Source organism: Xiphophorus maculatus, chromosome 7 (genome assembly GCF_002775205.1).
Source record: "Xiphophorus maculatus strain JP 163 A chromosome 7, X_maculatus-5.0-male, whole genome shotgun sequence".
NCBI classification, from domain to species: Eukaryota; Metazoa; Chordata; class Actinopteri; order Cyprinodontiformes; family Poeciliidae; genus Xiphophorus; species Xiphophorus maculatus.
The window spans coordinates 14,138,822-14,152,096 of record NC_036449.1 but is presented as its reverse complement, the minus strand read 5'-3'; the positions used below and the strand labels follow the sequence as shown (position 1 = coordinate 14,152,096).

The following is a 13,275-nucleotide window of genomic DNA, read 5'->3' as shown; positions in this document are numbered from 1 at the left end:
GCCTGTTATAGCCAAAACCCTGCATGGACTACAGCAGAAGGAGCTGAGAAACTATTAGGTAGCAAATAAGCGACTTTCAAAAGTATTGAGACCTTTTGAACTTTTTCACATTTTGTCGCTGCGACTTTAATTAGACCAACACAAAGTAGTTTGTGACTGTGAAGTGAAGGAATGTTGATACAGAGTTTTCAAAGTAGCTTCCTATTTAGCTCCCTTAAACCTGATCCCCATTGCAGACCTTCATCACAAGTTGATCAGAAGTAATCTAATTATATACAACATACCAGTGTGAAATTTAGTTACACTATAAATAAAGCTGTTTTGTGAATGCCTCAAAGGTTTGTTGGAGAACATTAAGCAACTGTATGAAGACCAAGCAACACAACTGAATGTTGAGTTTTATGGTTGTTGGAAAGTTTAAAATGAATGTAGTTTTAGTTTTTTAAAACATCATCCCCAGATCTGATCATCTTTGAGCACACTTCAGTCCATCATCTGAAATTGAAAGAGTTTGGAGAAGCAGCCAAGAGTCTCATAATACCACTGGAGATAGTACAGAGATATATATCACATATCATAAATCCAGCCTTTATGGAAGAGGGTCAAGGTAAAACCATTACTAAAAGAGGACTGTTAGTCATTGAACACGTGGCAAACATCTGAAACATGGCACACAGTATGAAATCTGTTCATGAAAATTGTTGTTTGGTGGAATGCTAACAGTGAACATAGCCTTCAACACTACATTTAAACAAGACTAGCAGCGTCACACTGTGGGAGTTTTTGTTCAGCAGGGACAGAGAAGCTGGTCAGAGTTAATGAAAATAATAGACAGAACCAGGGCAGTACCGGAAGAAAAAATATGTTGGCTGCAGCAAAAGAGTTTAGGCTGGGATGGAGGTTTACCTTCCATCAGGACAACAACCATAAACATACAGCCAGAGCTACAATGGAAGGATTTAGATCAAAGTATATTGATCTTACAAGATCTCAGGATCTTGTAAAGGTCCAGACAGAAACTCTGAATTGTTGTCAAGACCTGGAGATTGATGTTCACTTGTGTTGTCTACCTATTTTCACAGAGCTTTTTAGACGAAAGTGCAGAAACTCAGTTTTTATATCTGAACAGCTGGCATGGACATATCATAAAAAAAAAACCTGCAGAAAAAGGTGGTTCTATAAAGTGTTGATTTGGTGGAAATGGATACAAACACTTCATCTTTCATTTGTATTTAAAAAAAATTAAAACCCCTTATTATTTTCCTTCCATTTGATATTTATCCACTGCTTTATAGTAGTCTATCAAAAAAGTCCTAATAAAGTAGATCATTTAATTTATTTTACCGTTAAACCTCAAATTCATGTGTTACATGAACAAAAAAAATACCAAGCAGTCTTCCATTCTGGTGAATGTAAGACATTTACCCATTCCCACTTATGTTTATGCAAATAATGTGCTATTTCAGGGCTGTTTCAGTGGTTGTAGCAGAAATAATATTTCAGATCTAAAGATAGGTGTTCTTTTTCCTGCGTCTGTTTTGTGTCTGTGTGAGCTCTAAAATCTAGAAGTTCTTTTCTGACAGCAGATAACTTTTTCCTCAGCTGCCTGTTTTGACAAAAGTACTAAATTACAAAGCTTTCTGATGGCATTTTTGAAGTTATTCTGTATCAGTTCAAGGTCATCATATTTGTATTTTTTTTATTGATGTTCGCTTTACACAAAGTAAAGAGTAAAAAATATGTTAATCTTTTAACATTTAATTATATTCTCATATATTCTAATTATATTCTCAAGATATACATCTTTTTAAGGTAGTTTATATTTGGGTTATTACAATTATTCGATTCACTACTTAAATTAAGTTTCATGTTTTATTTTTGGTATGTGGCTTCATTACCATCATCAGATTTTCAGGGTTAATTGGAATTATTTTTATGAAAGAAAGTGTTTTTAAGGTTGATAGAACATACATAGAACTTTAGAGTTGGACGTTTTGTGTAAATATCTGCGCAATTTCAATGAAAATATCTAGAAAATATATAAACTGAATATTTTTAAAGATAACTAAAATACATGTTTTTTTGGGGGGGTTTCCAACATCTTCTCAAGAACCTTTTTAATTTCTCTCACAAAATGAAAAACTAAGCACAGTTGGAGAAAATAATTTTGCCTTAGAATCATAAGCTACATATTGTTTCAAATTTCTCTTAATTTTCTTTTGCTTCTTTTGCCATGTCTTGTGTCAAGGATGTGTGTATATGTATGCATGTGTATGTGCGTGTGTGTACCTGTGTGAATGTATGTGTTGGTGCACTTCTGTGTGTTCTGCACGCTTTCAACTAATCCTCTCCCCCCTGAGCGTTTGACAGTGGGGCTCTCATGGCGGTCACACCTGATGTACCTGCAGCTAATCCTATCCCGCAACCGATGTCAGTGTAACCAATCCTGTCACAGCACTCAGAAAAAATGCAGCTTCCTCCTGGCATTTTGGTCACACCTCTCTGTCGTCTCCCTCTCCTCTCGTACTGCTCTCTCTCCTGCTTGACTTTATAGATGCATTACTTCTTCGTTTTCTTTCTGGCAGACTGACAGGACCTCCTGCTCTGATTTTGTCTTGTTTTCTACCTAATAATATCCTTCCCTACAATCTATCGCCCTTGTCTCTTTCTCTGGTCTGCATTTTCAACAGACTTCCCATCACCCTGACTTTGACTTGTTTGGCATTTCCCTCTTCTTTCACTTCACCTCTTCTTCTTGTCTGTCTTTATCTTTGTCAACTTTTGAACTCACCCACGCTTCGCCAGTCATTTTCTGCCCTCCTGCCACCAGAAATAAACCGCATTTTAAGTAATTTGTCACAAAACAGAAATTTCGATATGTACCTGTCACCACTGATCATATTCTTTATAACCAGAGAGCTGACTGTTGGCTTTTTCTTCTCCACCCCCCAACCCTGCTTTTTCTGTTTCCTTGCAGAGAGTAGGCTAAAGGTGCAAAAGAACAACCAGTCTTTGGTGTACCAGGAGAACAGCAGGGTCAGGATCAATTGCTCAATCACCTCCCAGACCAGCCAGGACTCCCAACATGCTGTGCTATGGTACATAAGACGGGCAGCGGGGTCAGAAACCGATGAACTCCTGCTGAGGATTGAACGTACAGGGGCCTTTGAGTACGGCGCCTACGCAGACGAAGAGAGACTGAGGCGGCGGGTCCAGGCAGAGAGGCTCTCACCTCGCCTCTATGCACTGACTCTGAACAGGGCAGAGAGCAGTGATTCTGGGACATATTACTGCTTGGTGGAGGAGTGGCTGAGTGACCCAGATGGAGCCTGGTATCGACTCTCCCGGGATACCTCAGGCTACACCAGGGTTCTTGTCAAACAACCAGGTGAGGCTAAAAGTGCTCCTCTTGTTCAAGGTCATTTCAATGAATGAATGAATGAGTGAAGCATGAGCTGACTCTTTAATCCTGGGAGCTGGGTCAGTGTTGCCATGGATAATATTTCTAAGGATCAAAAGATTCAAAGTTTGACGCCTGGTTGGCTCGCCATCATGTTTGTTCCAAGCCAACAAATAGCAGAGGTAGAATTAACAAAGACACAGGTTACACATGACAGCATGCAGGGATTTAATATAGTACAGTATCAAAATTGTTGTGACAGGTCACCCTTTTTTAAGAATTTTGGTTAAAAGCAATAAAATCAAATAATTCATGTTCACAGTTTATTCCTAATCGTAGTTAAACCTAAGCGCTCTAAATTGAGTTCACAGTCAGACGATTAATTAGTCGTCATTCATCTATTAATCAATAAAATCTTTAATATTGTAAATCTATATGTATAAAATTCTTTACTTAGAACATCTATCAGTTTACATATTCATTATTTGTCATCTCCTATCATTTGCATTCTGGACTTTGGTAGCTTATTTCCATCAATTTCATTTGCTCTTGTTCTTAAAAGTTGCTTTCATTTAGATTTATTGATGTTTTATTTTTTAGTATGCAGCTAGATCTTTGTCAAATTTTGATTGCAGCACCCCTGAAAAAATAACGAGGTGTATGTTTCTTTTCAATAAATAAATACATCAAATGTTAAAATTGCATCTCAAGTAATTTAAAGACAATATGTGTCTCTGCGGTCTTTAGAGATGTGCATTCAGCTGTGACTTCATTCTTCTGATTTTCTGTTCTTTTCCTGGGAAAACCTATTTCCTGCCCCATCAGGTGCAAAGGTGAAACAGTGTTGCAAAAGGAATACTTGCTCCCAATTACAAGTTGTAATGCAAACCCATGTTTCTGCTCCTCTATAGTTTGACCCAATGAAATCTGATCACTCTCTATGGTCTAACAAATAAAGCTCATGTTTTTATGAACTACAAAGCATAACATTTATGCTAGAAATAATGGCACATTTTAGCTTGACACTCCTTCACTCCTTGTTGGCTTGATTCATCTCACCATATACTTTGTCTCAACATGATCACTTCACGTGTACAGTAAACAGCCTTGGACAGAAACGTTGAAAAGAACTGAATCTCAATCATCTCCTTAAGTGTTATAATTTGTCACTCAGGAAAAAAAAAAAAAAAAACACTGAAGAAAACTTTTCACAGCTTTGCAGATGGCGGCTGCCTGCAGCAGAAAGATGAAGGGGTCTTTTGCTCATCACTACTCATGGAAACAGAATCTCAGGAACTGCTTTCAAATCAAATCTATATGTAAACTGTGTAAATTGCCTCACTAATCAGCATAAACTGACATGTGCACGCAGAGGCCAAGCTGATACTTTTAGTGGTAAATGCTGAACTTGTTTTCTGAATAAAGAAAAAGTGTCAAAGTTTGACTTAAAGCGTTTTAGCTTGCAGATTTTGTTCGCTACCAATAAGAGCACTGTGTAATGACAGAGAGGTCTTATTTCACATTAACTTCTTTCCTGATAAACGTTTCTGGCACATTTAGTATATTCAGTATTGTGCTACATTAATGACCTATTTAATGTTACAATTATTTCACTCATATTTTCAACCGACTCCCAACATGTTCTGCTCTGCACCTTAATGGTTCTAACCTAACATCTGCCCCAGTCAGAGCTCAGGAAGATTAAAAAATTGGAAAACTCCCAGGCACTGATGGACAAGCTAATCCACTTGTCCAGTACTGAAAAATAGTGATTTAAAGTGACGATGTATCTACTTCCACCCACACCGTGACATCCCACCTCATCAGAGTTATTTTGAGCATGATTCAGCTCGTATCTCTTAATCTCTCTGAGAGAGAGATCTCTTTTTGGCCCATTGTTCCTGAATTTATCATAGAGTAGCTGTCTATGATAAAGTCATAGACAGCTACCTGTAATTTGGGTACCCCTTAGTGATGTTCAAAGAATTTCAAATATCTTCTGAAATAAGATGCATTACAGGAACACAAAATTGTTTATTGTAGATTTTAACTTTTGAAGGCAGAGATGGGTTTTAATTTATTGTTACAGCATCCTCTGAAGCTGCAGGAATTAGCAGTTTTTCCACCCCTGCTGTCTTTCTGCGCCTCATTTTGGTTTAACAAGAAGTCAGTTCCAAACATTGTGTGAGAAAAAGCCATTATAAGCCAAGTTTTTATTGCCCCATTTTTTCTAAATTGCTGGGGAAGTGGGTCATAGAACCACCCCTGAAGGGCTGTAGCACATCCATGCAGACAGACAAACTAGCCTTGAGGTTGGATCCGAACCTGCTGGGAAGCGGAAAGACTGGTGCTGGCTGCAGGCAGGATAGTGAGTCTGATTTAATTTTGTCTTTTGTTTCTCCATTTCCTGTAACACATGCAGAAATGACTATTTTATGATGTTAACATGTTTAAATTAGTTCATTTTAGGGCTGCAATTATTGTATCTCTTCATTATTTTGTAAGTAAATATTAAAAAATGTACGTTTTTCTTTTTATATATTCATCCATCTCAGAAAATCAGAAAACAATTGAAAAGTTAATTTATTTGAGTAATTCAGTCCAAAAGATTAAATTGTTTTATTATATAGATTAATTACACAATTGAGTTCAAGTGTTTGATTCTCTTCATTTTGATGATTATGGTTTACAGCTAATAAAATCCCAAAATGTAGTTTTTCAGAAAATTAGAACTTTACTTATAAATAAAAGTCTATTACATTACGATTACGGCAACCACAATAATGATGGAAACTGCTGACTTGACAGGTGTCCAGCAGACAGTTATTGACACCCTTCACAAAATGTTATGCCACAAAAGGTCATTGCTGAAGAAGCTGGCTCTTCACAGACTGATGTGTCCAAGGTAATTAATAGAAAGTTGAGTAAAAGGAAAATGTGTGGTAAAATAAGGTGCAAAGGTTTTGGGGAGATTAATGAGGTGTGGCGTTAGTGTTTCAAGAACCACTACACAAACTTATCCAGGATATGGGCTACAGCTGTAGCTCCATGTATCAACCCTCACCTAAACCGGATAATGACATCAGAAGCCTCTTACCTGGGCTAAGACGAAAACAGGTTGTACTGTTGCTCAGTGGTCAAAAATCCACTTTTCTGATGGAAGTAAATGTTAAATTTAATATGAAATTCAAGTTCCCAGAGTGTGGAGAAAGAGTGGAAATTAATATAATCCTTGACTTCAAGCATGAAATCTGCTCCTGTGCGTCCACTGTGTTTTATCAACTCAATTGTCTGGTATATTATTTCCTCTGATTCCTTGGCCTTATGGAGATGCTGATTTTCTTTTCTATCAAAACCTGGCACCTATACTCATTGACAAATTGCCCAAACCTGGTATCGCTGTGCTCGATTGGTCAGTAGATATAGCACAGTCCTGTGATGAAGCAATCCATGCAAAATGATGCCATGCGTATACCCTGCAGTGCACATTCATTTATAAGAAATTTTATTTTTGGTTTTGATTAGCTCAAAGATCTGATCATCAATAACTCTGTAATTAAACTAAATAATATGAAGGTTTCCCTTTTGGGTTTAGTAACTGTAATAACTTAGCTGTGCAGTATAATTTAATGGGATCCACGTTTACAACACTTTTGAAAATGCCAAATTGACAACATTGCATAATTAGCCCAATAGTTGTGAATTAGTACACGTAAATCACCTTCCCTGTTTGAACTATATGTGCATTTATTAACATAAATTGTCTTCCTTTATTCCTTCTCTCTTGGGGAACTGCTCCAGAGCCTCAACTACGTGTTGATGAGCTTGAGAATAACGTGACAGTGGAGGCGTCCAACTCAATTCGACTGGGCTGCAATATTTTCAGCCAGTCGTCTCCCGACTCGCGCTTTTCTGTGTTCTGGTACGTGGATCGCTCCGATGACGAGGACATCGAGGACCAGCCAGGGGAAGACGACGATAAGCGGGACTGTGTGTTTTCCATCGGCCATGACGCCATCTTTGGAAATGGAAACTGCAGCCCCCCTGACGACAATGGGCCCAATTCCCGCTTTCAGTTTGAGAGGACTACTTCTGACCAGTACAGCCTGACCATTCACGGAGCCCGGCCAGCAGACGCTGGTCGTTACTATTGCCATGTGGAGGAGTGGCTTCTCAACCCTCGCAATGAATGGTATCGCCTTGCCACCAATAATTCTGGTGTCACCATTGTCAATGTACTGCAGCAAGGTGAGTCCTTGGTAACAAAATCCTCAGAGCCTCCGCGTGTGTCTGTGACACTGATCAAAGGAAAAACATGTAGGTAATTAATTCAGGGAAAGGGGTGAAGGAAAATTTATAAACAAGTAGTTCAAACAATGTAGTTAATTACACAATCTGTGTTATTCCTCTGAACAGCTAATCAAAAGCAGAGTTAACATTGAGGGCAAATCTCCTAATTACCTCAGATTTGATTTGAAAACAATCTAGTGAACAAATACCAGTCAGAGAGAAAACAAATTAGCTCTATCCAAATGCCATATTACACATAAATATTAATTTTTATCAACCAGTTGGATCTTTTACATAGCTGATACTTTCATGGGTTGTAAGTCTAATTTTTCCCAGCTTGATCAACTGCACCAGTGTTTGGATGATTGGAAGCTTAAAAATCTGACCTTATCCATTCAGGCAATGCACCATACCCATTAGTTCATAGTAACAACACTCAGACATGGAAGCTGATACTGAAGAAGATGCATAAATTTTACCCATGAATGGGATACACTTAAATATGTAGCAAAAAAGATGATGTTATGTTAAGTACAGGGATGTAAAAAGCCATTCACAAGGACATCGTAGAAACATCTTGATGGCTCATTCAGGCTGCAAGAGAGCAAGACTGTTCATTTAAAAAAAGTTTTATTGGCTCTGGTGGCCTTTATTTGATAGTTAGTTGACAGGAAAGTGAGCAATGAGAAAAGGGGAAGACATGCGCCAAAGGTTGCCAGGCCGGGAATCAAACCTGTGACAGCCGCGCCGAGGACTAAGGTCTTCATATGTGGGTTGTGCTTAACCCCTGCGCCACCACACCCAACTGTTCATTTTACCCTTTTGAGTTTCAACCGTTGTCACTGTTGTCAATCCTGTAGAAAAGATTTGTGGTGAGAGTTTTTGTTCTCCTGAACATATACAGATAGATTCTGAGAGGCCAAATATTCTGCTCACCAATTTATTGGCTTCTGACCAACAAAAAGGTGAAACACATGTGACCCTGACTATTTGATGAGTAGACAAGCAGGTCTGAGTCAACTAAACCTCTATAATATTTATAACATTAATATGATTTTTCTAAAATGATGTTCTGTTTTTATCATTATTTCAACCCCCAGTGATGCCAACTTTTCAAACCTCAGATTCAGAGTGTGCACTAGCTGTCTCACTCCTCCATTTTGTATCTATAAAGTAGATTTGCTTTGTCATACCTGACTTTTCTAAATATAATATGGAGAAATCTGCCACAGGACATTTTGCTCCTTCTAAATGTCAATTCCTACCCGCCATGTGGATGTCTCATATTGTCTTCAGAAACAGAGGATTCGCTGTAAGGACATGCTGTTAATTCTAATTAGACAAAACATATTAACGGTAGGATGTCGCTTAGGGTTGATTTGGTTTAATCTGTCATTTTATAGTCAGTTGGCCAAGATTAGGTACTAATACCAAAATAAATACACACGTAAGAACAAAGAAAAACAAGCTATGTGGATTTCAGGTAATAAGTTATTTTATGGGTACAAAATGGAAGTATGAACACACCAAATGACATGGGGGCATGAAAAGGAGTACAAGACGACAAAAGACAAACTGAAAAAATTGAAGTTTTCAACTTTAATGCAAGTTTAGAAAATGCTTCACTGTGCTACTTTGTATTTGCTAACCATTTTGAATTGTTTGTTCTTTGCCCCCAGTTTCCACCATACAGTCAGTGGTGTGCTCCAACGAGTCCCTCTTCTATTTCCTCTTCTTCTACCCTTTCCCCATCTTTGGCATCCTTCTCATCGCGTTGCTGGTCGTGCGCTACAAAGGTCGCAACAACAACAAGAGCCAGGAGGGCAAGAATGGCGCCCCCCTGCTGTGGATTAAGGAGCCTCACCTCAGCTATTCTCCCACCTGTCTGGACCCCCCAGCACTCAGCTTGCACCCCGGCTCGGTTGACTAAGCAAGGGAGTGTGTCGGACACACCCCGCCCTTTTTTCTGCCTCACGCACATTGCGGACTCAGCTGACACAATGCCAGGGAGCCTTTGTGGACTCCACCTTCAGACCTTACTGTTGTTCAATGCCGTGTTGAATTATAGTCAATGAGTTTTAAGATTTCTACTCTGGCGGCTGTTTGTTTTTATGTTGACGACTGTGTGTTTGTGTGTGTGGATGTGCTGACACGGATGGATGTACCATTTCAGCACAATTATTTGCGCGAGGGCAAACTGAAGGGCGAGAGAGTACCATGAACCTCTCCCAGTTTCTGTAAGGCCTAATCCCATAGTTGCGTTTTGATTTTTATTACAATAAATATTTATCTATTTTTCAATAGAGATGGAAGAAAAACTACAGATAAGATCGTTGGCCAGTCTCGGGAAGAATATTTAAGAGAGTGAACTCTACAGGCAACTCCAGCATTAAACGGTATGCAGAAAAGTCTTCAAACTGATCCAAGTGCAGCCACAGCCTAGCCTACTATGCTGGTTCCCATAGCAATGCTCTGCACCCACTGACTTCATAGCCGCTGGCTCCGTTGCCAGGCTGCAAGGAGACAAAGGCTAGGACACACAAGTCTGTGTCCTGAGCGAGGATGTGTGTTGGCCCACCTGCCTCCACAATGGATTCGCCTTGGCAGACTGAAACAAGTCCTGGTGTGCCACTTAAACACTGCCAGACACTCTGGCCCGAGTGAAAGACTGCCCCACTCGTCTTCTCCACCCTTCTCTCCGAAAAGAGACGGCAAGGGAAAGTAAAGGAGGCTGAAAATTATGGGGAATAAATGAAAAGGTCTCTTTTACTGAAGATGTGTGAACTTAAACATAAGTGATTTTCTTTTTTTTTCTTTCAGTGCCAAGTGCTCCTTTTCAATACTGTTGTCTGCAGCTAATGTTTGAAGTTTTAAAAGGCAGTGGGGAAGCTGATGGGTTCAGAGGCAGTCGATTAATATGTCTGCATACATCCCGCTGTGGATTTATGGGCCTTGCTGGCTGTTAGATCTTAAATAAGTTCAACTTTTTTTGATTAAATTAACTGAGTTACTGAATGAAATTTAATTTTTGCACCTTTTCCTTGGTTGCCCTGTATCACCACTCCTTTTATTTATTTATTTTTTAATACAAAGGCCACAATGAAGATTATTAATGTGTAGTGTGGTAGGTGTAATATAACACAAAAATGCTACCTGCACATGATTTGACAAGGATAAATGTTTAGTTTACAATATTTTGTATTTATTGTTTCATACTTTTTTTTTGCATTGCTTTGTAAGACTTTCTCATTTTTGCCTCTTTATTTCTTAAAAATGTGTGCATTGAGCACATTATATCAATAGCCTGTGTGTTGAAAATGTGGTAGAAGTAGAAATGCTAGATCCGTCCTGCGCGTTGCAGTTTGTAGCATTTCATTACCAGGCTGTCAGGTTTGTTCAGTGTCAGAACACTGTATATCTATACATATAATATGCTGTGGCTTTATGTGTACAATAGTTGAACAAATAAGTCACAAGAATTGATTCACTTATACGCTTTTTTTGCTTGTTTATTTAGTGAAATGTGATGTAACACCTATGTAGGATGTTTCAACTGAAACTTGAGATGTGTTTGGGGTTTTTTTTATTATTAGTCACGGAAGCTGGTTCCCACATAACCGTGATGTAAGGCAGGAGGGCTGGAAAAGCTGTGCCACCTTGTCAGCCCAGAGAGGTGAATCCCTCTGCGTAACCTGTACACTGCCAGACTGGACACGAGAACTCTTGAAAAAACCTGTCTCAGTTGTGTCAACATGTATATTGCATGACAATATTACAGGAGGAATTTCGATGTTTTGTAAAGTTTTGAACATTTTAAGACTTGTGTTTTTGTGACAGAGCTGACGACCTTCCCCTCGCTCTCCTTCCTCCCGAACTTCCTGAGCCAAGAGTTGACACAGTGTCCGGTGCCCCTGGTCATCTCCAATATTTGACTACTGGTCCAAGATGCCCTTTGAACCTGTTTAAATAGCTGATTTTAAGGATGGGTGTTGTGGAGACTGTGTTTGATATTATTGCTCATAACTGTCTTTTTAATGCTTTGCTTTTATGCAGCACTTCATTAAACAGATTTATGTGAAAAAGACCAAGTTGCGTTCCCAGCACTGATGCAATGGACATGATTTTAATTAATTTAAAGTTTCAAAATGTCTAAGTTTGAATGAAGCTATAAATGGGATTAATTTCTGTAGTAGGTAAGTATTAGAGATGGTCAAACATTGCAAACAGAACAGCCTCAATTCAGTTCAGTTTATCTACATTGCTCCAGTACGTAACATAAAATCTTAAGGCAATTTAGAAGACATTCTTTCAAAACACTACAGGTATACTGACAAAATCAGACTTATTTGCATCCATTTTAATTCAATTTTAGTAATAAAATAATGCAGTGAAGTTTGATTTAGTACCATTATGTCAATTGGTAAAAGGTTTTCTGTCTTAAGGAACCCCAGAAACTGCATTGGGTCATTTTGAGTGAGACAGTTGGGACAGTGGACAGTTGAATGCAATCTTGTGCAACTGAAAGAAGGGTGTCCTGGAAACCTGCTTATAAGTCACATATCCTGTGAGGACACTAAGGTTCGTTACATTGTTTCTGAATGAGTCAGTTACTGACCAAGCAGTTTGTTTTTCAGATTCTCTGGCTGGAAGATAAAAAACGTCTGTCTTCTCTGAAATCAAATAAGAAACTTATAATGTTTACAACAGTATGACTCAGAGAACTGGCCCAAACATTGAATTCTGTGGTACTCCATAACTTTCAGGCCTGATAAAAATGTACCATATTAACAAACTAGAATCTGTCAAATATCATCTGGACTAGTGCTGTTACTTTGATCCCTGGAACATGTTCCAGCTGTTTGTAAAAGAATATTGTGAATATTATGTAGAGGTCGGCCATAAATTCTCCGCAGTTTCTGTCTGCAAGCACATTGCATTTTGTATGTCCTCCCTCGTTCACCTTAGTTTAGATGAGTACCTTCTCAGCAGGCATCCTCTATATTAAACTATGCATTATCTTCCATACATCATATGAGGTTTTCCTTGTCTGCAAGAAAAAACTGAATAAAAATTGCATTGTAGTTCAAGTGAGAAATAAACACTTTCCTAGACCAAGAGGAATATTGGCAACTTGCCTGCCACCCATTATTATAGTTTATTAATAGATGATTTTTCCTTGATGGATAACCTTATAAGCTTCAGAATATTAATGGTTAATTTTGAGTTTTCTTTGATATAACAAGATGGTAATGCATACAATTAGGGTGACATTTAGAACACAATGGACGATAAAACACTTGTGACAGATGCCACTGCCCTTTAGCTGTGCATAGTGTCCTAAGATTCATAGTCTAATAAAGTATTCATTTGTAATTATAGGTCAAGCCAATATGGAGACAACTTAAATTACATATCAGACGCTTCTAAATCAGGCAGTTAGAAAGAGGGCAAGCCTTTGGCCATTTTCATGATGTGTTGCTGCATACAACATTTATCAAATACAAAAGAAATAAAATAATATTTTCAAAAAGGTTTTGCAGAATTTAAAACAGGATTTGCAAATGATATTAAAGCCACTAATTTCA

General features: G+C 38.4%; 1 protein-coding gene across 2 annotated transcripts in view; it reads left to right on the top strand.

The window, feature by feature from the left end:
- LOC102226904 (immunoglobulin superfamily member 3-like) overlaps positions 1-10,659 on the top strand; it is a 107,234-nt gene extending 96,575 nt beyond the window's left edge. For both annotated transcript variants that reach the window (XM_005799318.2, XM_005799317.2), the window contains exons 7-9: positions 2,978-3,388; positions 7,202-7,648; positions 9,370-10,659. In XM_005799318.2, coding sequence (XP_005799375.1) covers positions 2,978-3,388; positions 7,202-7,648; positions 9,370-9,620 — 1,109 coding nt within the window. In that variant the 3' untranslated portion in view covers positions 9,621-10,659. The remainder of the gene's footprint in view (positions 1-2,977; positions 3,389-7,201; positions 7,649-9,369) is intronic.
- The last annotated feature ends 2,616 nt before the right edge of the window (positions 10,660-13,275 follow it).